Genomic DNA, 27,981 nt, shown 5'->3' with positions numbered 1-27,981 from the left:
GCAGCACCTCGGGGTGAGCCGAGGGCCCGACCCGTCCGTGGTAGGCTGTGGCTGCGTTGGTACAAAGTCGTAGCTGTCGTTGGTAACGGTCGAGGAGCTGCTGCAGGTAGCCCCGCATTAGCGGAGTCCCCGCGCCGCCCCGTCGCACGATCCGAATTCGCAGAGAGGTGTCTCGGAGCTGCTCGGCGTGCCGCCGACGCAGTGCACGACCCTCCGCCACGCACGCCACCCGCCAGCTGTCTTGAAGCCGGTCAAAGGTCAAGGGGTCTGGTGCCGCTCCATGGAGGGACCGGCGCAAGGCTTCTCTCAGGCAGTCGCGGCTTGTTTTGTCTCGCAGCAGTCGGGTGTCGAGACGCCAGGTGCGTTGAGAACTGGCTTTGCTGCTGAAGCGGAGCTCTATGAGTACCGGACGGTGGTCGGAGATGTACGTAGTGGAGGGAGGGAAGTTCATTGCGCAGCAGGCGGTGACAGAGGGGCTCAGAAACTCGGAGATGTAACACCTGTCCAGGCGACTGCTCGAGTTTCCTCGTTGCCAGGTATGCTCGAAAGCGGTGCCATGGAGCAGAGTCCAGCAGTCCACTAGGTCGAAGTGTCGCATCAGGCGTATCAGCTCGCCGGCGTTCCACGTGGTGCGTCCGTAGCCTGGGCCCCTGACATCGCGCCGGGAATCGACGACGCAGTTGAAGTCGCCGAGGAGCAGGCAGTGGCGAGCGTCGAGCAGATGGACGTCCAGGCTCTTGAAAAAGGCCGGGGACTGCGAACGCTGGGCTGGAGCGTACACGCCCACAGCACGAAAGCGCGTGCCGTCCACGAAGAAATCAAAAGCGATGTACCGCCCATCGGGGTCAAAGCAGCACGCGCTGAGACGGAGGAGCGAGCGGTTAAAGATAATGACCCCCACCCCCGAGCTCCGTGTAGTGGCGTATGAAAAGAAACAATCCACCCCATACCGCTGCTTGAAGAGGTCCACGTCGCGCTGCCTGTGGAAGTTCGTTTCTTGCAGGAACAGGAGGTCGCAACGGGCGGTTCGGGCGAACTGGATGACCTCGATCTGTTTTGTCACGCTGCGGAAGCCCTGAACGTTCAGGGTGATGACTCGCAGGTGCGCGAAAAGGGGATGGAGGGGGGGGGGGGGGTCGTTGTGTTCACTGCTAGTCCGTGGATGTATCGGATGTGATGCACGAGCTGTCAGACAGGGCGACGAGGTCCTTCCGCAACCGCTTGGGAGCCGCTGCCGATGCTGGAGTGGATCCTGGGGACCCTGATTCGCCGCTGCTGGAAAGATCTCGCTTCCCGTCTTCGGCACCGCCATGCGGGCTGCGACTGCGGCTGCAGGTTTTTCGGAGTTCCTCGGAGGTGCCGCGGCGACGATCTCGGCCACGCAGCAGAGCGCTGTCTTTGTCGTGGGCAACCTCGTCGATGACGAGGCGGTCGTCCGACGATGAGCCAGAGTCCTCCGTAATGTCACTCCAGCTGGGAAGCGGGCTGGGGCAGAGTTCCGGCGTTCGCGGGCGTTCCTCCTTCACCAGTACTTCCCCTGAGGCGGGACTGGTAGGAGTGGGCGCGTGCACAGATGCGGTGTGGACCGCATTCGAAAGCGCGGCCTCAGCGGCGTCCTGTGACGCGTTCGAATTCGCGTCGGTGGCGCTTGCCGGCTTCGACTGTTGCGATGTCGGGGCGAGCTCGGATGGGGTCGTCACTGGAGGCTCAACGGGGGCAGGCGTGTCACCGGACCCTTGGGTGGCGGCCGTCGCCGCAGGAGGGGGAGTAGGGGTGGTAGGAGGCCTGCCCTGGGACTTCGGAGTCTGGGACGCCGGAGTCAAGGCCGGGAAGTCGTCCTGGCCGCAGCCGGCTACGGCTGAGTAGCTGCGACGCTGGGTGCAGTCCACCGTGGCGTGGGCCGCTCCGCAGCGTCCGCAGCCGGCCGCGCAGCCGACGGTGTCGTGGCCGAAGGCGGCGCAGCGGGCACAGTAAGGCACGTTACAGGCCGCCTTGAGGTGGCCCTCCTGCTGGCAGCGTCGGCAGACTCTCTTGAGACCGCGGTAGTCGAAGGTGGCCCGATGACCGGAGACGCGGAGGAAGTTCGGCACCGGGGTAGACTCCTTCATCTCCATTCGGATGTAGCGGGTACCCGTCCGGAGGTTGGGGTGGTCCTGGTAGACGCCGAAGCGAATATCCAGAACCTTCCCGTAAAGCGACAGGGCGGCGGCGAGGGCTTCGTTTCTCACATAAATCGGTAGGTAGAGGCACGTAATGGACGTTACTTGCGGGCCTACCGGGACGATGGGGACGCTTGTTCCGCCGATGGTCAGAGCCCCGGCGTTGACGATTCGGCTCATGGCCGATGACGATGTAACAGACATCTGAAAGTTACTGCCTCCCAGATGCTGCACGGAGAACAATTCGGCAGTGCCGACAATGGCCGCCGCCGCGTCGAAGATAGAATCCACCGACGCGCCGGGCGGGCAGGAAACATCGAACGTACATGCCTTCGTAGGCTGGGCCGGCGATGCGGGTGTCATGGCGCCGATGACAACGTAGACGAAACGGCCTACGTTGCCATGGAAATCGCCATCTTGATCCATTTAAATCTTCGAAGCTTCCAGGGGGTCGTTCTAAACCAGTCGCGCCAAGATCACCATGAAGCACCATCGTACTGGAAGCGTTTCTCGTCAATATAAGAGTCTTTTGCACTTCGTATGCGATCAACTTATTAATCATGCCCATCTCCATGGATCTCTTACAATTACATTGTTCTTCCAGCGAATTTCAAGATAGTAAACTTATTTTTCAGTGCCTCCAAGCACCGACGCAGTATCTGGTGGTGGTACGAAGGTGTACGCTTGTTTCGCCGGTGTATGCTTAGCAAAATCTCGGTAAACAAAAAACGACTCAATAAAGCTACCCGTCACCAGCGAATCTAGATCGGCTCACCAAGAACGGAGGGGTCAAGGAGAAATTGCTCATTTCACGGACCAAGATGGCGACCACACGGGGAGCTTGGCGTTACTTTCCCAGGATCCAGTGACTTTAGTCCATACTAAGGTGAGACGAAGTATAAAGCCCCTCTATCCTGGGAAAAGTGGCACCATTCATTGTTGGGGAAATGCTCAAAACGCGTGCCGCGCGCCACTTCTGGGAAGAGCATGGCGTCTGAAATCTAGCTCAGTACTACAGTTCCCTAGAAGTTGGGTAGTGGGCTCACCGCTACATCTCCCCCGTGTAATGAGCTGAAGCGGCCAATGTCGAAAACGCCGGAGGCGCAGCAGTAGATTCCTCCTGAAACTTCTCCGGCCCGCTGCCCGCGATTGATAAGAGCCGCCTATTCGACCTGGGGATAATAAGAAGTAGAAAAATACAAGGCTTTACTTTGACCAACACTGAAACTAAAGTTCTAGCGTATGCCGACGATGTCGCATATTTTTGTAATGAAAAGAAAAGCGTGACCAATGCCATGGATCTCACGCGCACCTTTTGTGAGGCCTCTGGGGCATCAGTAAATCTAGGATTCTGGCATGGAGCCTGGGCGACGACGCCCAAGCAATACGAAGGCATAGATTGGAGCTGCACTCCGTGCAACTACCTAGGGGTGCCACTGAAGCACTTCCGAAACAGCACGTCGTACTGGTCCGGGGTTGCAAGCGAATTGAAACGTCGAGCCAGTAACTGGTCACAGAAGAATTTGTCAGTGTTTGCACTTTCAAGCATCTGTAATATATTTTTGGCGGCTAAAGTATGGTGTTGTAGAACCATATTGGACAAACTGAATAACTGTTTATTAAAGGTACACACTGAAAGTTACATTGCTATAAAGACAGTTTCGAGCAGAAGACGCGTTAACCGGATCTTTCCTTTAGGAGGACCCCACACAAAGAGACGGAGCCACACCCCGGCAACCCAGAAATTCCCCCGTTTCTCTCTCTCCTGGTCATAAAACACTACGCCGACCACGTAGACTAAACACTTCCCGAAAACTCCCCGTCTTTGGGTCGGGTTTCAAAACTCCGTGCCCTCTCGCCGCGGCTCAAGTGATTTGTGGTATACGAGCCAGTAGACCGAGGTGGCGCGTGAAAACTCTATCCGCAGCATATGGTATGCCGTGCAGGTACTGCACTGTACCCGGAAGAGTATTCCGAAATCGCACAGGGTTTTTACAGTTTTAGTATGGAAGTCCACTTGGGAACCCATGCGTCGCGACAATTTGTTCCGTCGTGTATCAGATGGTGGACTCGGCCTTCCCCATTTGTTTATACGTCATTTGGTTTCACGTTTCCTTTTCCTAAGAAACCAATAGCACCCTTTTCTTCGTGAAGTCATTCATAATATACTGGAATGTTTTCTACCTGACTTTATCGTATCCTCCGTGGGAAACCAAACCTGTTTGTTAGTAGGATATCTTAGAGAAGTAGTCGAGGCTTTTCAGTTCTTATCAGTAAGGTTTTCAAAAGAATATTTAATGTTTGTTTCACGTAAAAAGTTGACTGGAGATCTTGTGAATATCCTATTTCCAATGCCCATTTACCACTCAATGTTTAGCGACGTTTCCCAACACGATATACTGCGCGGGGCAAAGAAGATGTCCATCCTCCCTGTAGCAAAAACTTTTTTTTCAAATTACATTGTTCAGCTCAGTGTTACCCACCAAAGTGTGGCTACAAGAGAAAGGAAGGTTCGTCCCGTGGTCAACAAACTGTACATTATGTAAAACGCCTGAAACCATTGAACATATTTTTATTCACTGTTGGGATGCCATTTTCTTCTGGGATGTTCTGCAGCGCACTCTAAAAAAGATATTGATATTACACCCTACTCAATTCATTTCCTACCTGTATCATCTAGAAATAACTTCCCGTATAACATTGTAATGCTCCTAGCATTGTATAGCATGTGGAAGTCGCGCCTCGACATAAGGAATGAGAATTTGCACCCAAAAACTGTACGCCTACATTTCATTGAGCTTGTAATCCGCGTCAAAAGCGTGTATGATATTCAAACAGTAGTTCCTGACTGGCTGCCTCTGTTTAACAGTCTTCAAGGCATCAAAGAGTTTTAACATGGGTACCATGATTGTGTAAAGTGAACCCTGAACGACAACGTTGTGATCCTATCGTTTATTCTTCCATGTAATAAAGCAAAAAAAAAAAAAAGAAAAAAAGATCGCTTGCCGAGTGGTTTAGCGCACACCAGCTCGGAGCACGTGGAGCGAAAGCTCGCGCTGCAGAACTCAGGGATCTTGGGTTCAATCCCCACCCCTGCCCGTTTCGATCTGGATGAGCATCGTACCGGCGTGCGGTCGTGTACCACTACTGCGTGGTGCACGTTGAAGACCCCAGGCTAGCGGTTGTACTGCACTGGCTAAATTTCTCATCTACAGCTGGGAGGCTCGTCGCCCGTTGAGGCAGATTAAGTTCTAGGCTGTATAAACATACAAACAACCCCCCCCCCCCTCCCCCTAGCCGATCTGGTCTGGCTAATGAGCGCTATAAAGTTTCAGGAGGAAACACAGCGCCACCGACATGCTCACATACTGCGCTGATGTGCTGTATGTGAGCATGTCGTTGGCATATGTAGCGGCAGGGACTGCAAGTGTTTTTCACAGGATTCTGCCCAATGAATATTTGTTATATGAATGTCTGACCAGATGCCACACCATCCCCTTCAAGTGGTTTGATTTTGCGACTAAGGTTTTTTCGTGTTAGGCCAGGTAGTCCATACCGTGTGTAATCGTTGCACCGAGGTACTTGTAGCTTATTGTTTTTTTGACTACCTGGTTTTGCAGGTAAAATTTCTGGTCACCCTCTGAATTAAAGCCCATCCACTGTGTTTTTTCGGTGTTAAATTTAAAGTTGTCCCTTGATGCCTCTTACGTACAAATGTTCACCAGGTGTTTCATATCTGCTTCTGTTTCTGCTATGTGTACTACATCGCCCGCAAAGGCAAGGCATGGGATTCGTGTATACTCTTCTTCTCCATCCTTGGTGATCGTGCTGAGGCTAGGGTGACCACCCGTCCTGCGACTCGCGGGACTGTCCGGCTCGTGTCCCGCGTCCCGCGAGAAATTCCGAAATCTTCAAAATGTCCCGCATTTCACACTGTCGTAAAATTTACTCTGCAACTCATGGTACTGCCCACCAACGGGGCACGGGGAAACGCCCAGGTCACTGGTAATAATGTGAATCGCAGTGGTATGCCATTTTCTATCCAAGCATTGCGGGAAGCGACCGTAATTCTTGCAGGAGATCCGACTCGCATGCGCCGTTGTGCCTCTCCCTTTCGTGGAAAAATATCGTAAGAAAAATATCTCGCCAAAAGTTTGAATACAAAATATTATAATTATTTTTAAATTGTCAATGTGAAAGGGTTGCTGTGGATTTTTTTTTAGTAAAAACAGCCACACTCGCAACGATCGAAAAAGAACATAATGTTAAAACATATGTGTAGGACCATGTTGGTAAAAGTAAGCGTTGACAGGAAACAATGACCCGAAAAAGATTTACTGTTTATTATTTCCATTTATGCATTGAGTTATGATACAGTCAACTGTTATGTCCTAAACTTCGACACACTTATAACATGTTTGGCATTAAAAATATCACTGGTAGTGAAAATTATTAGAGCTTAATTGCTGCAATACAATTAGCAGGTGTATAAGCAGTACAGGATAATCAACGGGTTCACAGAGCCTCGGTTCGTTGTGTAAGTGTTCATAAATTTCCTCTACAAACCAGATGCAGAAGTTTTAGAACTAACCCTTCTTTTATTCAAAAGTTATGATTTTCTAAAATTTTCAAAGCGAAAATTGCATTAATTTTTGCCCGTTTTCGGTAACTGGCGCCAGAGAGCTTTGAGTATTATAAAAGGTCTATCAGCCGCCATTTTCCCAATTAAAGTTTCAGAAAATCGGTTCTAATTTTTTTAATAAGATAACGGCTGGTGCTGAAATTTTGGCATCTTGTTCGAACCTCTGGGCCCGTTTGCTCGAAGCCGGTTAACTTTAACCGCAGTTAAAAGTTAACCGCCCTCGTTAACCGTTAAACGAGAAAGAAGTGAGCAGTGTAAGGCGGGCGTTACACCAGCAGCATGTTTGAACAGCATGTAAGAACTGTATATAACACCGTCATAAATTGAAAAACTTTCAATTCGGTTCCAGTGAAAATTCACTATTATACTCCGTTTCACCTTATGTTGTACCGCAACGAAGGATAGAAGCGCGAGCTCATAGCCTTGGCTGCTGCCAACGCCATGAGCTCGCGCTTCTATCCTTTGTCTTCTATTCCTTGGTGCACGAGAGCTTGTACCACCGAGACATGCCCTAGAGCAAGGAGCTCGCGCTTGTAGCCTTCCCTGCGGTGCATCATAAGGTGAAATCGAGTATAGTAAATTACCTGAGGATCGAGGAGAACACTGGAAATATAATTCTACGATCCGCGCGCGCTGGCCTCCCACTTATAAAATATTCGAAGTAAATAATCACAACAAATCTCTGACGAACGCGCGTGCACGGCACAATTTGTTTTAGGCTTTTTGCTTTAGAACAGTTACTACTGCAGACGCCAGCAGGTGCAGCGCTTGTAACTGCACTCGTAGCATGCACCTCCGTGCTTGTGTGTACTTTTGCGTGCTATCAATACCCGGCCGATTGAGTCAAGGTAATCCACTTTTCAAAGACGTTGACATGCAGGCAACTATCGCGTTCATTTAGGCTTAGAAATGACCAGAATCCAAAAAAACTATCTAAGAAATGCGGCGAGGTCATTGCTCATGCTTTGAGTTTTAAGTGAGGTATGGCAGAGCGAAAGCCTCCTGCACCGTTCGTTGCTGACTAACGCGCCCGATATTGCAGCTACTACGACGTATTAGTTCCAAAGCGAGCGGCGCTCAGTCACCGGGGCACCGCCATGTTTCCCCGCCGTCCTTACTCTGCCCGGTCACGTGACTTAAAATTCCCTCTCATAGGGAAATGCGGTTAGAGTTAACCGCGGTTTGAGTTAACTTCTAACCAGCTTCGAGCAAACGGCCCCTGGTGCTACATTTAGGCGGAAAATGAGCGTTCGGTGATGCATAGTTTATTTTTGTGGTAAAAACAGCAACAACAAAAAACAGTGTTTATTATTTTTTTTTTGGTGGGGGGATTTTGTTTTTGCTTCTTGAGTAGCTCCCGGGTGGGAGCCCGGCAATTTCCGTGGGTATAGACGCTTTACACACGCGCCAGAATACAGCCGCCATTGCTGACCTTCTCTTGTTTTACCGAGATACCGAGCCACTGAAATTGGTGTGGACGAGCCTCCACAAAGGCCAGTGCTGGGGAGAAAGACATAATTAAATCTAGGATGGCAATGACCTAGCCTGCTGTGGTAATAATGTAGCGAAGTAAACGTAATAAGAGGAAACAAAAACTGAAGGTCAGTTATGGCGGCGACCATGCACAGCTGCTGCAAAGCGTCTATATCTCCAAACCACCATTCATACCAGTGGCGTCACCTGGGACGAGGAGGAAAAGGAAAAGCGCCCACGTCTCGCGCATTGACGGCTCACGAGGTCAAGGAAGAAGATTCTGCTCCCGAAGTTCTACCTCCAGGTAAGCCTTTCGCAGCGGCTGCCTCGGCGCAGTAAGTAAGGCGTGCCTTCTGTTTTCATGCCCGCTGATATGAACACACCGCTCGTTATCAGTTTTCGCTTTACTTACGGCATCGTAACCGCCTGATATTATACAGCCCATTGCTATAGGCTGCCGAATAGTTTAACAGAAAGGAAAAGACGTAGCTTCGATTTACGTGGTTCTATTGACAGAAGAACAGAAAGGTTAACCTGGGGGGCAATGTTGCGCTTTTTGCACTCCCAGGAGACTAGGGAGAGGGAAGTGACGTCAACAACGCAGCAAATGCAGATTGGATGTTGATTTTGTTTTCTTCTGTCAACATCCAATCCGCATTTGCTCTAGTCGTTGACGTCACTTCCCTCTTCCAAGTCTCCTGGGAGTGCAAAAAGCGCAACATAGCACCCCTGGACGCTCATCCTACGATCGTTGTCGCATCAAGTAAAAAGAAAATTTTGCGCATAGTTCATGCACTGAGCGAAGTAATTCTTAGAAGATTTCGTTGCCCGAGATCGAAACGATGCTTTTGAGCGTCTAGAACCTGTGCGTCTTGATAAAATGCCATAAATCTAATATAAGATGCTCCAAATATATCCTAATTCAAGAGATAAAAAGATAATATAGTAATGGTCTTCAAAGAACCGGACTTTTCTTTTACTATGCTTTTTGCGGTGAATAGTAGTATTGATGGCTGTTCCGCACTGGGGTTAAGAGGAGAGGAAAAAGGAAGACGATGATGAGAGAGAACAATAAAACAATTGTGAGGATGATGATTGAGATGGTTAGATGCTTTGACCTTTTAGAATGCCATGCTAGGGTTTACTAAGAGGACGGATTGTCTTGCGATTGAGTGGATAAGTGAGACGCGAAGGGTTCATATGGGCTCTGAACTGAGAGGTCAAATAAGGCGTAGTGATCCCGAAATTGTATTTTTGCGAGGCCCGGTGGATCTCATGCAATGGTCGATGAAGTTGTAAACAGTTGTAAACACAAACAGAAATTAATGAGCAAGGTGTAATTTTAACGGCAACTAAGTCATTAGCGGTCGGAAAAAAGTGAACACGTGCAGGAGTCGTGTCATATGTACATTCACTTCACTTAATTTTATTATTGCGTTATCATTAGTATCCACATGACAGGAAAAATCTGACGGCGTCCGTCTCGGGATGAAACAGTGGAAAGGGAAAACGCGTAGAGAGGAGGAGAGTGGTGAGGGACAAAGGCGAGAGGGACGTGACGTCACAGGGCGGAAGCCAATGGGAGCGCGGATGCTGGGGCGAGTCTGAACTTGCAGGTGTGCGGAGCGCGTGTGCCCTGGTTTGTGCTACAAAATGGAGTGAGAACAAGTACTAGCGCTGGCTTAAGTAGGTGGCAAAAAATTGAAAGAATATCCATCGGTGGATAGATCCTTAGGGAATGTGTGGGCATGAACATTGGGAAACCCTGGGCGTTTCCCCCTTTGGGAAAGGCTAACACTGACCCCGTAACAAAGCCAAAAAAAAACACAAAAAATAAAAGGTAAAAGAAAAAGTAAAAACGGGAAAGTGAAGGGGCCAACGTTAGTATTTTTCGAAAGGGAGACGTGTGTGGCGTTTCCTAAGTGTCATGTTAACGCATTTAATAAGTTTACTCCCATATTACCGATGGGCGGTGGAGGCAGGGGAAGATCGGCTGACAAGAAAAATGCCACCTTATAAGTAGGGTTCAGTGTTTTCGGATAAATTCGAAAAACACTTGCCGGTAAATTTTCCTTCAGTTCGGATTTACAAGAAAAACTCTGAATTTCGAGGTCACAGCGACAGAATAAACAACCAAAAAGACGGAACTTTAAACTAAACTTTATAAGAGCACAAGGTCAGTTGGTCCTGAGGATATTCCACTTCAGTTTTCTTTGAAGTTTAGAACTACCGACAACAAGGGGTTTGCTCTTTAAAAAAGCGCGTCGAGGTTCCTTCGAGACAACGGGTCATGGCACCCGGACCTGATTTAGTTTGTTTTCGAATTTTTAAGTTTTACTCAGTAAAATAAACTCCGAATTTCAAATAATTGGGTATCTAACAAAAATAAACTCCGATAAACTCTGAATTCCTAGCGAAATATAGACTCCGAAAAACACACTCCGAATTTCACGAGAAATAAACTCCGAAAACACGGAATCCTACTTATAAGGCTGAAGAAATGATCAGTGATATATAGGTAAAACATTTAGTGACACGTGAATCATAATTTGCGTACTGCCTGCTTATTTACCGGATAAATACATACATTTTATTTTTATTTAAAAAAAAGTGTGCTACAGCTAGAAGTGTGGACTGACTCATCTGAAGCGCGTAACTAGTTCGAGGACGCTGCACGCTCAAGGTTCCGGCGTTGCGCATACCATATATAATATTTTTCTACAGTTAAATTAAAAATTTGTGGTAATGGATTATTAGAAATTTTATGCGACGCCATGTGCATTGTCGCAAGTTATATACTATATAAATTATTTAATTTTCATTACTTTATATTTAACGAAAAGTGGTTCAGTATGTGCGCAATAGGACGAATTGCTTTATTCAGCAACCCAACCAATATATTCAGGTTGGTGCTTGTCGTAGTTCTCCAAACTAAGGTGACAATAGCATAAACGAAAATTGAGCAATGCGTTCTAAATAAGAAGATTTTCAAGCAACACAGAGTTGGCCAAGCATTGGCCAATGGTCGGCATTGGTCCTTTGGCCAGTAACCAGACAGTGGCCAGAGATTGGCCGATGACTGGCCTTGTTAGGGTCACTGGCCAATGGCCACTGGCCATCAGCCATCGGCCAAACATTGGCCAATGAATGGCCACTCTTTGGCCACTGGCCACAAGACCATTCCCAGCCATTGGCCATTGCTTGGCGAAAAATCCGTGGTGCTTGGGTTAACACTGGTGAGCAGTATATGACGAGTCTTGTGTAGAACACCTGTGATATTCGGACACCGTGTCATTCAATGACGGAGAGCAACGCCGCCATATAAGTTCTTCTGCTGCCCTTCTCAATATAGAAGCCTTGCTGAGTTTGCACAGATGTCTTTTGAAAGAGGACAGTGGTTTCCGCCTTCTCGAATAGGTTTCCTGTGGGACTCGAGCTCCCTCTGCTCTCCACTTCCGGGGTCCATGACGACCTAAGCTGCTTATCTTCTTGAGGACATGTGCCTGCTCGGCCCTTGATTCGAGCAACGATTCCTCTCCGCAGGCCCGAGAACGCGACTATGGCTGAAAGCAAGTACGCCCGGGTCAAGCAGTGGCTGCACTCCTGCTGTGGCCCGGCGCTGGCCGTCGCAGCCTTGCTCACGACCCTCACGATGGCTTGGTTCCGCATGGCTCCAGACAGATCGCGGCAGGCTCGGCAAGTCGCCGACCCGACGTCGCTGCTCTTCGCCTCCGAGGTTTTCAGATTGAGTCATAACGCGGAGAAATATACCGTGTTCGAGCGATGAATTAAAACCCGATTTTAGACTAGTATAAAACTACGCATCGTAGAGCGTGGTAATACCGTGAGAACGTGACGCTAGCGGGGGTGACGAAATTTGACATTGTATGCACATGAAGTAACCAGAATCAAAGGTTACACAATTAAAAAAAAAAACTTTTCTATAAGCCGACGTCACTTACGCCTGATATTAATTTAACCAAAATGTGGGGTTGTAAATGCCTGTAGCCCTTAATGAATAAAAAAAACTTGCCAGCAAAAAAAGAAAACAATGTCGTCTTTGCAGAAGAACTTGTAGTTGGGCTAGTTGGCGAATGTTATGAAGCTTGCTCTATAGGCACAAAAGGCAACGGACACAAGGAAGACGACACACAGACTGGCGCCACTCACAACTGTATTTAAAAAAGTGCAGAAAAGAAATACATATCGCGTCGTCTTTACCACGTCCACGCATGCGTCTGTCCGGGGAATACACGCCCCTTTGTCATCCATTCACAAAATAACTTCTAAAAAATCTTATCTCCGCATTATACAGTGCAATAGGGTTGTGCGGCTGAAATTTCGCCGCGCATGCGCAGCAAAACTCGTCCCCCTGACGATGCGCGCCCATACTTGTTAGCTTTACGAGGAGCACACGACGCGAGATGCTGGTGGGCTCGTCGTGCTGACCTCGGGGATCGCGAAGTAATGTACTAAATGCAAAGGGGCAGGGTGCCAGGCATTTTTGTGTACTCAAATGCACCACAGTCAGAAAAATGAGGAATGAGCAATTTTCTATGAGCAATATGAAGCGTGAGGTGGTACAGCGTGAACACAACATGTCGCACACCCTCAAGAAGGCGGCGGACCGCTTTGGAGTACCGCTCGTTTCTTCAGCCCCGAGCAGACTCGGCCAACTCTGTTCTTGCATTACCAATGGCTGCGGTATAAGGCGAGGTTGCACCACAAAGCATGTCAGGTTGTATGTTGAATGCGCCACAGGGGTGCTATGCGAAATTTTCCTTACGCGTGGAAAGTCCTACGTAGGACAAGCGGGAAGGTGTGCGGATGACCGACTGAGGGAGCACGCGCAAAATTTAAAGACGAATGATGGGGTTTATTTGAGTGAACACTGCAGCAAATGTAGCCTGAGCCGCGCCTCTCCGAGAGAACAATTGTGGGTAAGGGCAAGAGCCAGAAAGCGCGCAAGTTAATGAAAGCTTACTTTATCAGAAAAAGGAGCACAATGCCTTAGTGACAGAACTATTGCACCGTACATTAAAAAAAAAATGTGAATAGATTATAAGGCGTGTACCCCTCGGCCAGTCGAATAGCAGACGTGATGAAGGCGACAAAATATATATTTTTTTTTTATTTTCTGCACTTTTTAAATCTAGTTGTGAGTGGCGACTGCGCGTGTCGTCTTGCTTGGGTCTATTGTTTTTTTTTTTTTTTTTTTTTTTTGCGTCTTGCACCTTGCTTCATAATGTCATCTTTTTTACTGACAAGCTTTTTTACGGAGGTAAATACTACAGGTGCCCACAATCTCATAGTTTGGTTTGAGAAACATTAGGCTTAGCTGGACGTAGGCTCGTAGAAAAAAAAAAGTTTTTCTTTTGAAGCTTTTGATCTAGGAACGTCATATTCTCAAATTTGGGCATTTTATCTCCATCCCTAACATCACACTTTTACGGAGTTTCAGCTTTCTGCAATGCGTGCCTTATTTATGCAGACCGAAGAACCGGGTTTCGTTTGCTTTATGAAACTCTTTAGAAGGATTGCATTGACATCACATCAGATGTCATTGTGGAAGATCTTGCTACTGCGCCCGCCACTTCTGCAGCTTATATTTCACACCACCCGATCTGCTTATCTCCGAAATAAGGTGCAACGATCATTGGTACGGTGCGACGACTTCAGTGGAACCCACGTAGAACTATATTATTTTTGGTACCATGACCGGCGAGCCCCTGTCGTGGCCCGCGTGTTTTACCAGCGTAAATGGGACGAAGAGACGGAATATACATCCTTGTGAGTGATTTTTCCCTGTGTAGACTTCCTCATGGTGGGACACGTACGGGACCTGTTATTAATACAAAACGTATCTTCTCTCGCTTTAAAACCAGATCGCAACTTACTGTTTTTTTTTTTTTTTTTGCTTTTTAGTTTGTAGAGGTGCGAAGCTTAGACGCGTGAGAAGTAACGTGGAATCTGTGCTATTTACGTGCCTCTTTTGAAAGTAACTAGTGGAACAGTGTCTGATGCAAAGGTTCAAAACACTACTGCAGGTTACAAAGAAAAAAATAATTAAGGCTCATATTCCCAATGTGAAGGTGGTAGGACAGCGAAGCTGTGGTATCACCTCCAACGATTGCCTGCTGCATTATAGACCCTTTTTATGGCAAACGCCACAAGGTGGTGCTCCAGTCTTTGACGCCCCAGAGAACTTACGGTTTATAAAAAGAAAGAACAAATGCCAGTTTAACATCGCTGCTTGATATGTAAATGATTCCTTTAACCCCCAATTCTCCAGATGAACGCCAAAAGAACGAGGGAGTGCGAGATCTGTGAAAATCTTTCGAGTATTCTTGTAAACCCAATTGCCTCCTTCAAGATGTAATATTGTACAGCCGAAGGCTCTCGTTAGATCTCCAACTTTGTTATCCGTGTAGCATTTATGTTTTCTAGCAATGGTCAGCTAAGCAAGCTCAACAGGCTTGCAAAGACGGTGCGACCGGAAGTCCCTTGGGACACAAGCGGCCGTTCATGTTTGTAAACAGCAAAAGGTTCGATACCAAATGATTGACGAAAGAGAAGTAAATGCACTGTACCAATACTTTTTTATATATAAAAGACTTCGTACATTGCCGTTGCTGCGGCAGCTTTTGCAACTGCAATCTTTGCCGAGAAATGTATCTGGGTAGAGCTACGTGCTTATCATCTGTCACGTGGTTTTGACACTTGTTTTGTGGTTTTCTTATTGAAACAAGTGTGAAAACCACATGGTCAGAAATAATGGACGCGAGAACGTGATAAGGCGCGTGCGATGGTTTTCTGTCGACGCACACGAAAAAACCCGACGTGTCTACCCTGTAGTTTTCACCACAGGACAATGAACGGTGATTAACATTAAAAGGAAAGTTTCTGGAAAGCAGACGCAGTGTGGCAGGGGATGTTTCGCTTTGATACCTAGCTTCATTTTACCTTTTTCCTCTCGTCCTCAGCATGTGACTTCTAGAAAACGCGAAATATATCTCTAGCATTTTTAGGAAGAAAAGAGAAACGGGGTCGTCTATCCGTTTATGTTATATCTATAAATGCATGAGTCGTATAACCCATTCTTTCATCCTGACTTTGGTATTCGACTACTTCCCTGATTTATTTTGACTGACAAACAATGACTATCAAAAACTAGATTAACTTTCGCACCTCTGCAGGAACGGCAGCAGAAATACGCAGTAATCCAACCGTCATATAAAATAAAGAATCCGTTAGCATGACCCTTGAAAAACGCCACGCACGTCTTCCTTTGGGAACATGAACGCTGACCCTTCACCTTTTTTTGCGATTTTTTCTTTCTCTTCCTCTATTTGCTGCCTCTGTTTGGCTTCGTTATGGGGTCAGTGTTAGGGTTACCAAAGGGGAACGTGTGTGGAGTTTCCCCATGCTTACGGATCCCCTAAGAATTCATAAAGGGATCGTCCTTTAATTTTTTTTTGACGCTTACTTGGACCAGCGCTAGTACGTGTTTATATTCCCTTTTGTAGCACAAACCAAGGCAAACGCGGTCCGCACACCTGCAAATTCAAATTGGCTCCAGCATCTGCGAGCGCACTGGGTTCTTCCCCGTGAAGTCGCTTCCCTCTTGCCCTTTGTCGCTCACTACTTTCCCCCTACGCGGAGCGCTTTTCTTTCCACTGCTTTGTCAACAGATGGACGCCGACGGCTTTTCTCTGTCATCTGGATACTAATGCTAACGCATTAAAATAAATTTTCAGGAAACGTGTTTTAACTTTCGCGTCTCTATCCTCGAGGTGGCCGTCGTCCGGAGGCCAGGTCCTCTGGCTCACACTTCGGTCCTCCGCGAGGGCACCCTGGGGTTTCTCCGCGCCAGGCATCGGACGGCTTCGACGCCCGGCGGTCTCCACTCGAACAGACTGCCCAGGGCGCTGCTGCCGGAGCACTACGACCTAGAGATCAGGCCATTTTTCGCTGAAGTCGACGGCGACCACAAGGAGGGCAAGGACGACGACGCCTTCACGGCCACCGTGGCCATCCGCGTCCAGTGCGTTACTGACACAACGTCCGTAGTGCTACACGCCGGTAACTTCAGTTTCATTCCGGGGCCAGCCGGAGAGAGTGCCACGGCGGTAAGTCGAGGGTCTTGAAGTGCGTTCCAAAACGTAAATCGTTAGCTACACGAAGGTGCTTACACTCTCGGGGACTCTCAGTGTATACTGCACGCAAGTACGTCCACTCCTTGCGCACATTGTACGTTTGCTTTCCCGCCACTTGAGACCATGTGCTTTGTTTTTCCCTATCTTAGCCAAGAGCGGCGTGCTCTTCACTGTCTCGTTACCTCGAGCTCCCTGCACGTGTTCGATATCGCCTTTTGATTGGAGTTCACATCGATGCACTTCAATGCGCCGAAGGCGAAGTGGGAACACTTGCTCGCCGTATAATGCACAGTGATGCTCTCGGTCCAGCATTCATTGGAACGTTTTTGTAATCTGTGTGACCAATGACTATTGGAACATAATACTGATCGTCCTTCTGATTAGTTGAAATCAGGTGGGAAGCATTCAGGAGTTTATTGGTGGTGAGATTCGAAGGCCCCGGATACAGCAAAAAGCGGAAGTACAGATCAATTCAAACTTGCTTGGAATACGAAAAATGTTATCAGAGCGTGGTGTTAAAGCTGTCAGTTTCAATACTATGCGTTATCCGCCTGTTTGGGCTAAAGTGCACTGCATACACGAGGGAATCGCCCCATGGCTTCTGGGAAAGCAACAAATAGGATATAACATGGGTGCTAAAGAGGTGCTGGTGTCAATCCCTGCTCTCGTTTGTTTATATTCTCTCCGTACTCTGAATGCACGGTTCCACGCTATTGAATCTGGCACTTCTCTGAACATATGGGGAGGTATTTAAATGACTTATTTCATAAAGAGCTTGTTAGCTGTCCCATGCCATCACGCGATCTACGTGCTCGAACGAGCATGCAGTAAAGACGCAGCAAGCGAGGGTCTCACGCGTGAAGGAGGATAACTATAAAGACCTTGTTTGCTGCTAGTACATTCCTGCCAGTGACTGGAGAACATATTTATGGGCGGTTTAATATTATCTTAAAAAAAATCCGCTTCTGTGTTCCTCCACTTTTTCCAAGGTGTGGCAGCTGACGCATCCACCAACCGCCGTACCCGTGCTAAGTGTCGAGAGGGAGAACGAATCCAACTTTCTCGTCTTCAAGCTGGGGAGTTTATTAAAAGCTGGTCACAAATATGTGATTCAAATGCGCCTAAGAGGATATCTGGGTGACGCCAGGGGCTTCTACAAGTACCACTACGACCTGAATGGGAAGCCCGAGTAAGTCTCCGACAGAAAAAAAATCATCCGCAGATCTGGATGGCGCATTATGACTCGCTTGCGTTCCAGGATCACACACTCCCATAATTTTTGGAATCTATACTACTAAATGATACACTCGAAACATTGAAAACTGCTCTTCCTTCTAATCAAACAAACCAGTTGGAAGAGCATGTGGGAACACGCGCCAATCACCTTGCGTTCTCACTGGCAAAAGGAATGGACGCCTTTTTGCAACCGAGAACATGATAATTGTAGCATGATATCGAGCGCCAACTCCTATTGGTCGAGGTAATTACAGAATTCTTAATTATTGGTGTACCGAGTGCCCAAACATGCAGACTATACTCATCAACTTCTGAAAGCGTATGCTAAGAAAGCATTTGATTTGAGGCTAGGGTCAACTCTGGGTGTGGCGACTCTCGATCGTTGTTACTTTGCAGTCAATGAAACTGCGGCCGATAAGAAGGAAAAATAACAAGTCAGGCAGCATGAAGTGCGAGCATAAAAAGCCACGTCTTACGTTTCTTATTTTGTCAGTGAATAAGGACCCCTTGCTTCGAGGGATCTCAGCTTACTGTACCTGGTCACTTGAGTTGCGATCCTCTTGTTTCATCGTCCCCTGTTGTTAGTAGGTTCATCGTAGCTTGAACCGGTAAAAATCGGGGGCTTCTGCAAGCGTTAAGTGTGAAACACATCTTAGCAGTAGTGGCGTGGCATCGTACCGCCGAGCGGCGTAACCATACATTCGTCGCTGACGCTATGGCGCGCTGAACGCCGCGCCGTCACGTCACACCGTACGGCACATCTATGGTTATGCTGCTCGGCGACGCGATGCGATGCGGAGTGTATAACTTTTTAGCCTGCGGTTCCCAGGCACCTGGTGGTGACGTTCTTCGAGCCGACGTTCGCTCGAGAGGCATTCCCGTGTTTCGACGAGCCCGACATGAAAGCAACGTTCAACGTGGTCGTGGTGAGACCCTCGGGCTACCGCTCCATATCCACCATGCCACTGATGCGCAGCGTGCGTAGGTGAGCGTATCCGGAGCTACAGCAAGCGGCAGACTTAGCTGCCAGAGCAACGACACCAGGTCAGGGTACTAGACGCACCATACACTCTCAGAAAAGGGGGTGTAATGGGACACCCATTTCGATACATGTAACACCCCAAAACTACATTTTTACGTTCAGTTCGTTGACGTCGAGATGGCGATACCACCTTTTACGAGCGGCTTAATAGCTGTCGGATGTAACGTATTAAATAGCAAATGTGCGTATGAAAGACCAAAAAAAAAAAAACGCACACAAAATTTTGCAGCAGGGCCAAAATAACCTTGATTGTTTTACTGCAGCCTTTAATGCGTACGTTGGCTATTTTAATAAGTTCCATCACTCAACTATCAAGCCGCTCGTGAAAGTTGGTGTCGTCGGTTCGGCGTCGGTGGACTGAGCGTCGAATCGTTGTTTTGGGGCGTTGCATATGAAACACTTCATTTCTGAAAGGGTAGGTACGCACCAGTTATGTAAATCTTCATTATGGCCATGAAACTAATAATGGCCCGAGGAAAGACTCCCATAGCTATTGTATGAGTTTGATCGGTCCATTCATTCGAAAACGTTGACTGAAGTTTGGGACGTTGAGGTGCAATATGAATAGCCACGGATTATTGATCCTGGACTAAAAGCAGGTTGAGAACGAAATTCACCGCAGTCTACGCGTCGTAAACAACTCTTGCTATTGCGAAGAAAGGGTAAAAGCACAGGCGAGCTAGTGAAGAACTTCCATCGTAACCGGAGACACGGGAAAATAAGAAAAACGGACAAAATAACAACAAGAGCACCATCGGAGGGCAGAAGGAGAATTCAACGCCTGTGAGTGCTCGGCGGTCCTCTGTGCAGTTGCCATGAAAAGGGAGGCAGCTGAGGCCGTCTACATGGTAAATCACATGGTTCTTTCTCACCAACCACGGTCAGACGGTGCGACACAAGTCCGTGGCGTTACTGTGGAAGCTAAAACTGTCGTATAATGTGGCTCTAAGATTATCGAGGTCTGACATAACGCATCTAAAAACAACGTTTCTTTTTAGGGAAGGAAACACAGTAGCCGACCACTTCATGACAAGTGTAAAAATGTCCACGTACACACTAGCCTTTATGGTCAGTAACTACAGCGCTACGACAAATGGCATAGTAAGTTTCATCGATCAGGCAATTATCCCTAAGTGCTGAGTTCGTGTGATATGTTTTTTTTATGTGATTCAGATTCTTTTCGCAATTCCTATTGCGATTCGAATTAATTATCTTTTGACTGATTTTCAGGTCTCGATATGGACTCGACCGGACGAAACTACGCTTGCGAACTACTCCGCTCACATAACGCCCAAGATCGTAAACTATTTCAACGAGCTTTTTGATGTACCATACGCCCTTCCTAAACTAGGTACGCCATATAAAAAGTTCCTGTTAAAAATTGGGACATGAGTTTAAAACAGATATAATATTAGTTTTTATTGTCGGGAACAATCGCTTTCAGGATGCATCTTTACAATAATGGCAGGCTTTCCGTGATCCTTTTTTTTTGTTAAAAAGTGGCGAAATTCTTACCCGCAAGCAAGGATGTCAGTGAAGCTATAAGTATGGCATCCACGAGGCTAGTTGAGCAGACGTGAACAGGACACGGCATACGCTGTCACCTTTTCACATTTGATTTTCTCTTGTCCGTGTTTATTTTTTCGTATAAATATTGCAATAGACATAGCAATTTACTTAACCTTTGAGCTCGTTGTTAAGAACGCATCTTCAGAACTAAGTAAAAGGCCTCTCACTTATTTTATACTGGAAACGACAATAAAGGAAATTTAAAGTGAACTTTGTAGAAGTGTTAAGAGAGCTCCCAGTCAGCACGCACTCAGTAAGAATTGGGGACGCTATCTCAAAGCGGTTTCCGGCAGCCGGGTATCCTTGCACTGAACAAGTTCGTCCGACCGACCAGAAACAGAATGCCGTCCGGAGAGGTAAACTGTAAGCAGCCGCCGTGACAACTAATATTTCTCACTCGCATCTTGACCTGCAGAAAAGCATTTCTTTCTCAGATTTGATCGCGCTGCCTTCCTTCCTGGTGGATGCCATGGAGAACTGGGGACTCCTCGCCTTCCACAGAAGCAGCCTGCTGCACGATCCCCAAACCGAGAAACCAATGCACAAGATCATCGTGGCCACCGTGGTAGCCCACGAACTCGCTCATCAGGTGAATGGTAAAGCTTCTATCTTTACAGTAGATCGTCACGTGTCAACAGAAGGCGTCGCTAATGAGGTCACCTCTTGTATCATAGCGTGTATTTGTACGAAGCCGTACGCTTCACAAAGCTTAAAGGGGTTCGGAAACCAAACTTCGGAGCTTATATCTTTGCTTCATCAAGAAGCGGGTCAAAGTAGGACGTTACCAATACTAATAGTTTCTAGAAAAACGAAAGCAAAATATTTTAAACTGAATTAAACGATAAAGCAAACCATCTCATGGATGTCTGCGAAGCTGCAATGGAATGTCGTGAAGACATCATGTTTGTAAGAGCAGCACCACAACGGAAAGCACGCCCACTCATAAAGACTACTTCGGCCTGAACGTAGTACCGAAGAGCTTTGCTGATGGAAGTCACGGCAAGGTTGGCCGCCATTAGTTTCAGTTTAGGGAAGTCGTTCCCACAGGTTTTTCTGATAAGGCTTGTTTGAGGTCGTTTGGGGGTTGTGTCCGTGCGATGTAATCCGATGATAGGAAATTTTGATTCAAACGGGCCTGAATGCCCACGTCTTCCGGTAATGGGATAGTCGCCTTGGTTGAAGTCAACGAACTCGATCGCTACGAAGTAAACAAAACTACCGTCGTTGCTAAAAGGAGACGACCTGCACGGCTCTGCAAAGCAGCGCACATGTAAACAAATCGCAGCTGTGGTTTTAGTGGCTTAGGAAATGCGGTATAGGGAGCCGACGTCCAGGCAGATGCGTTTGGACTAAAAGAGTGTCAGCAAGAGCCACTGAAATGCCGTTGACACTGAGAGCAGAACCGCAGTGGCAACCACCCTCTTGGTAACCGCGTCGGGAACGATATTTGACAGGCGATTTTATGAGCCCCTGGGCCACTAGACAATCGCAACTTGATGCCGACGTGACGCTCGGCAAAGAGAAATTGGATTTGCTATGAGTAGCTCCCAAAAACTGCTCTAACTCGACATGTGTTGGTGTACCGTAATGCCGGAATAAAAATGACATTCTAAAAAGGTGTACGTATCTATTTTGCAAAAGGCAATCCACGTGGCGTTTATTTGAGCTCTATAATCACAAAAAAGAAGATAAAATTGAGGAGAGTGTTTTATTTCGACGAGATCGTTCGCCACCACAGCATCTGAAAATAAGTTAGGGACGACCAGGAGGGACTCTGGCCTTCTTACCCCAAAATAGAGGTCAGGGTTCAAACTGTTCATACGGAAAGGGTTCACAAAGGTCGCGTGGACATATTCCATTCAGCAAGCTAGCCGGTCGTGTGCAGATCGTCTTGTCCAGGGTCGTCGGAGCAACGTTACGTCGCAGTGCCTTGCTAGGCCTAACGTCCCTAGCTGGTCCTTGGCCGTCGCTTGGTCAATGGGATCGTTGTCGTTGTAGCTTTTTCGGGCATCCATGGTTCGAGCCCTTGTCTCCGCGGCGTTCAGTTTTAAGTACTTTTTTTCTTTCTTTTCTCTTGCTGCTTGAAGTCATGGACGCGCGCGGAGAGCACATAAAATTGCCCACTGGTCGTCGCGACGACGTAAGCGAGTGATGTTGCCGGTCATGTTGATTTGATCGTAAAAAGTGCGCAAACCTCTCGAGCTGTCTTAGGATTTCGTCGTAGGTTACGTAAAAATTACGCCAATTCCGCTTCGTGAATACCGATTTTTTCTTAGGTCCTGTCGTGCGCACCTCTTTGTCTTAATATCGTTTCGTGACTAAGCTATGCTACCTGTTGCGGCCGACGAAGAAAAGGCAGAAGGGTCCTACTGAATACGGCTCTGCGCCGACTCGTTTCTCGGCCATCATTGCGACTGGTGAAGCAGCGACGTCTTCGTCCTCACTAATGGCCTCATACCCACCGCTCTCGGCGCGTTGGTTGGCCATCGCACACTCGGGCTGCTCTGCCGGCTTACCGATATCCTACATCCCTCGGGTACTTTGACTAAGCGAGATTGTAAACCGTCAACACCTCAATGTGGCAGAGCTTGTAACTACGGTACGTGCGTCCCCGCCTTGCATGTTGACGTCAAGGATGCGCCGGATCTGCCTCCTCTCTCGAAATGGATCGGGCTCTTAGATGGTTGATTCTGAAGCGCACGCCGAAATTCCGGAATTTAGAACAAAAAATATAGCCATCCGGCTTAAGATACAGCCACGCGATTATAAATTAAGGGTTTAGCTGATCCTATTCGACTTGTGTTTTTTTTTAACGTTTTCTGCATATTTTAAGTTTCGATCCGTATCCCTTCAAAGGAAAAGTGAAGCGATTTTGTAGTTGAGAAAAAAAGTAGTCTAAATTGTCTTCATTCGGCCTCCCGGATCATAAATATAAAATCATATTACAGATTAATGCGCCAAGTAGCCGCAACGGCACTTTCAAAATAGCGCCGATTCCCCCCTTCCCGGTGCGTTCGGTCGGTGGGAGGAGAGAACCGTGACGTATTATACAGATCTTCATGTATTCATGCTTACCCGAGTGGTCAAAAACGCTGTATGAAATCTCTCACAAGCGGAAAGCATAAGGCACTTGAAACCTCTGGATATAACGTCATACCCAGCGGTTTTTCAGTTTTTCTCGCGTTTATTGTTAAGTTCGGGTCAAATTCTCGTGATACTCAAGTTCAAAGGGCAAAAAATTACTCTAGAATTCACCTCTATTTTGGTTTTTCCAAGTACATCTTCAGCTTGTTTTTAATATAGGCAATATAAATCAATCAAACTTGTGGTTTTCAACTGCGCAGTGGTTCGGCAATCTGGTCACAATGAGGTGGTGGAACGACGTGTGGCTCAACGAGGGATTCGCTTCCTACATGCAGTACCTCGGAGTGAACGCCGTTCACCCAGAGTGGCACGTGGTGAGACGTTCTCATTAAAATAAGAAAAACAGCGACGTAAGCACTCGATCGCCGCTGTAAAGGATATATTCAGAATTCCAGGATTCTTTAATGTTAATATATGTGTATCCCAAAGAATTTCAGCACATTCACTTCAGCGAAGAGTGCGTGTTTAACAAACAATCTCTGCATGCGATGTACGAGATGCGTACACTGAACGACGGGGGCCAAGAGATATGTAGTTAGGTTCGAAAGCCATATGTCTGCACGGGCAATGAGCACTGACGTTTCGTTTACGTATTGTCGTCCATGCGTAGATCAAGTGCTAGAGTCCGGGAATTTTGGTGCTTCGTCATTCGCTACACGCCGTTGTAGATCGCTGTGATTGGACAACCGCGTGCTGTACGGGGAAGTAGACGCGTAGGTATTCTTCTGCTGGGAAGGTATGCAGACGTTCCGGAGGATCGCATTGTTTGGTTTTGTTGTCATTGGTTAATTTTGTAATTTGCTGATTGTTTCTCGCTGGTTTCTGGGTGCTCTTCGCACTACGCCTTTATTGAATAAGCAATAATTTGGGAATTTCTTAAAACTTTAGTAGCCGGCGCAGTTTTTAATGCTGCCTGTCTCTCCACAATCTCTTTCTTCCTTTTAGACCGTTTAATGCGCCACCGATCGGTTATGTATAGTTTATTTAGTCTAGATCTAGTCAGACATAGTTCTTGCAGAGCACCCGATAAAGAGTGTGAAAGACTATCGCACCATACATCATTCATGATAGCTTGAAAGTCAATCGAGCGAAAAATCACACTGCTCCAAAGAAATGCCTGTGCGCATACCTTTGTGGCATACTTTTTTTTAAAATTAGTACGAACGTACATTATACCGAAAAGGGGATAAAAATATTGTGCAACAAAAACGTTCAGTCTTTCCACTCTGGTGCAGAAGGAAGACCAGCGGAGCTGTACATTGGACAGTAATGGCCGGCCGCAAGTCGGTAAGCCAGAGTAGAAAGGCTGCCGCCGTCAATGAGCGACGGTGGCCAGCAGATGCGTGGCTTGCCGCAGTCGCTTATAGATGGCAGTAGTTGTCCAGAGTTCGGTGTCTTCATTTCTTCGCGGTGGACACGATCCTGGGGAAAGTAGCCCTAACTCTGCTGTAAAAAATAACCTAAACATTTATAAACGCATTACGCAAGAGCGAGATCGCAGCCGCCATAGCTGACCTTCTCCTGTCTTGCGAAGATACCGAACCACTGAAACGGGCGTTGACGGGCTTCCACAAAAGCCAATGCTGGGGAGAAGAACACACTAGAATCTAAAGTCACTATAACCTTGCATGATATGGTAATAATGAAGTGAAGTAAATGCAATGGCTGCTTTCATGCAGAGCCTCTGCAAAGTGTATATAGGCCGATTTAGTTTTCCAGAAATCTGAGGTGAACATTCGTTGTCAGTACTAAATGCTTGTCATTGTTCCGCAAGTTAAAATTGCTCCTTAATCATCAGAGATTCCTGCTGGTACACTACCCCGATGTGCACTCTAAGTGTCAATAATTGGTTCGTCGTCCGTATTCGACGGCATACAGGAAGGAAATGGGTGTGCTCCAAACGTTAATCGGCCGGAGTAGAAAAAAAAAAGGAGTGCACGCAATTTTTTACATCGAGAACTCGTACACATCGGAGCATAGTACAGATGGCTGGCCTTCCGAGTGCACCGTGGGGCAGTAGGCATGCAGGGACTTTAGAAAGTATACATATCCGCCTCTAAGTAAATGCTTGTCTTATAAAAGAAAAACAAAGTCGGCACACGTGAGATAACTGTGCTGTCTCGGTCGTGCTCTACAACACAGCTGGACCAGTTTCCAGTCACCGACATGCATCCGATCATGAATCTTGAGTACTCTTCGCCGGACAGTCACCCGCTATCCGTTGACGGCAACTTCTCGACTGAACTCGACTCTCTCTTTGATCGCATTGTGTACAACAAGGCAAGTTCCATCAACAAGTTTAAATACTGGTTCTCTGTTAGACAAGGGGGGGGGGGGGGGGGGGGGGGCTTTGATGAGAAAAAAGGCTTCTTTTCCGTCTGCTATTGTTTTGAGCAGAAAATAAAACACTGGATCCAAGAATCCAGTTGTTCTGATGGGATCGGTATTTCCACGAAGTTCAGGTCATGCTACTGGTAATGATATTGTTGTTCGTAGAAAAAGAGAAATTGTTTTTTTGTTTTAAAGTGAAGCGAGGTTTTACGCCAACCAGTTTTCTATGTAGGCACGTGGCGTCTCATAGAAACTGATGCATGTTTTGTGCCTCTTCATTCGCTCTCAATAACAATTTGTATAAAAAAAATTCATAAAGCCTCACAGTATGAGAGGTCTATTTCGAACATCCAACAACGCCATATTTCAATCACTTGCTTTTTTTTTTTTTCGTTATGGACCTGCCAATTTATAAGAGAAAGGCACTCGGCATGTTCGTCGTGTTAAAATGTCTGTTGCGACAGCAACTACGAGTACAGTGTGCTCAAAATCATTGAGGCTGTAGCTACGAAATTCAAAAGTGCGAATAAAATCAGGTAATATGAATATGTAATTGGTTGCGCCATTAGGGTTCGGCGGCACCCAGTGCAGTTTTCCGCCAAGGCCTCCCCTCCTCTCCCCTCCCCGCACACACTTTCCTGAACCGCCCCAGTGATGCTACTATATGCAATTAAACTACTGCCCAGATGCGACCGCACGAAGCTTAAACTGTCTTAACCCGAGTTCGGCGCTCTAGGGTGTTATCGTCAATGGCAGGAATATTAAAAAAGATCACATAACTCCAGGAATTTTTTCGTCTTATGTGGTCTCTAAGAAGAAAATATTCAAAAATTTGCAGAGGGGTAAACCGTACTAATTGAATGGAACTATCACCTAAAAGCCACCAAAGAACGAGATCTTTGGAGGCTATTTTATCAGTAGGGTTCATTCATCTTATATGATCTGATCAAGCATCGTGATGATGCTTGATGAGATCACATAACTACAGGGGGCTTCGGTGGGCTATTCGGGCGTAAAGTATAAATGTACCAACCAACCGAGTGCAATAAAACTTCTAACAAAGGTGTTTTTATTTGGCGCATTTATCACACTCAAATTTGATGAGTGTAGGTTTTAGGAAAAAAACAGATTCAGTCTAAAAATCTTGTTTATTTTCTATCCACAGAAATAAAAACAGCGAAAACCATCTGGTTGACACTACCACTCATAAAGGGGAAAACATAAAGCAAAAACATAAAGGCTCCTTTGGAAAAATCCCCCGAAAGCAAATTTAGAAGATGTGGGCGTGCGTGGTGACATCGATTTTACCGCTTTCCTCACTGTAAATAAGGGGGGGGGGGGGGGAGGATATTTTATTTTGTTTTATTTATCTCCCTGAAATCTACTCTCATACATTTTGAGTATGGTAAATGCACCACCTAAAGGCACTTTGTGAAAGGTGTCAATACACTCCGTTTGTTTGTTTAACTTTGGTGCCCGAACAGCACTCGGAAATAAAGGCCCTGTATATATTGATTCCGTGGTCTCAAAGATTTCGCAACTGTTTGGAATTGGTTGCAATAGAATAGTCACGTTAAATAGAGCCTCTAAAAGATACTTTGTCTGCTTACTTGCCGCACGTGAAGTTATACACGGCTTGCACTCATGTCCCACCATCGGCCGCTGTGGCGGCCTAGCTGCTGAGCATGTGTACCTTCGCAACAGTTATTACGCACCGCCCAGGCCCGGGGCAGAGATACTTAGAAAAGTATTCCGGGATTAAAATACTGAAATATATGAACAAAAGTATTCTGGAATAGGAATACTGAGATACATTTCTTTTTGCTGTATGGGGATATTTCGGAGATACTCTGTAGAAAAAAAAGGAAAAATGTATCCGAGAATACAGATAACGAAATACAGACACTGAAATACTTTTATTCCTCGAATGACGTCATGTTTCGTAAAAATATTTAAGATTGCACTGTAAACTAACGCAGTGACCTATGAAAAGCAACTCCAAAATGTGGCGCAAGAAACGAAGAAACCTGAATTTTCGAGCGGAAAAAAAACAAACATCTCTCTTTATTCATGAAAGGTTCTCGCAAACAAGAAAAAATGAAATCAAGCACTTTGCACTTCAATAGGAGAAACTTCTCAAACAGTTCATCGTCAAGACAGCGACGGTTCGGTTTTAGTACAAGACTCGCGAACGAGAAACACTCTCTCCACTGCTGCAGAAAAGCGCAA

The 27,981-nt window shown here is 46.9% G+C and overlaps 1 protein-coding gene across 1 annotated transcript in view; it reads left to right on the top strand.

Moving 5' to 3' along the window:
- The first annotated feature begins 8,536 nt into the window (after positions 1-8,536).
- Positions 8,537-27,981, top strand: part of LOC8023829 (aminopeptidase N-like) — a 42,247-nt gene continuing 22,802 nt past the window's right edge. Inside the window, exons 1-11 of the mRNA XM_042291354.1 lie at positions 8,537-8,578; positions 11,818-12,010; positions 16,032-16,400; positions 17,420-17,619; positions 18,496-18,651; positions 19,707-19,809; positions 19,939-20,059; positions 20,712-20,866; positions 23,622-23,735; positions 25,564-25,737; positions 27,321-27,324. Of these exons, the coding sequence (XP_042147288.1) occupies positions 11,834-12,010; positions 16,032-16,400; positions 17,420-17,619; positions 18,496-18,651; positions 19,707-19,809; positions 19,939-20,059; positions 20,712-20,866; positions 23,622-23,735; positions 25,564-25,737; positions 27,321-27,324 (1,573 nt within the window). The 5' untranslated portion in view covers positions 8,537-8,578; positions 11,818-11,833. The remainder of the gene's footprint in view (positions 8,579-11,817; positions 12,011-16,031; positions 16,401-17,419; positions 17,620-18,495; positions 18,652-19,706; positions 19,810-19,938; positions 20,060-20,711; positions 20,867-23,621; positions 23,736-25,563; positions 25,738-27,320; positions 27,325-27,981) is intronic.

The sequence above is a fragment of the Ixodes scapularis genome, unplaced genomic scaffold (genome assembly GCF_016920785.2).
Source record: "Ixodes scapularis isolate PalLabHiFi unplaced genomic scaffold, ASM1692078v2 PGA_scaffold2__306_contigs__length_199485367, whole genome shotgun sequence".
Classification (NCBI taxonomy): Eukaryota; Metazoa; Arthropoda; class Arachnida; order Ixodida; family Ixodidae; genus Ixodes; species Ixodes scapularis.
Note: the sequence above shows the minus strand (reverse complement) of the source record. Positions and strands in the feature narration are given on the sequence as shown.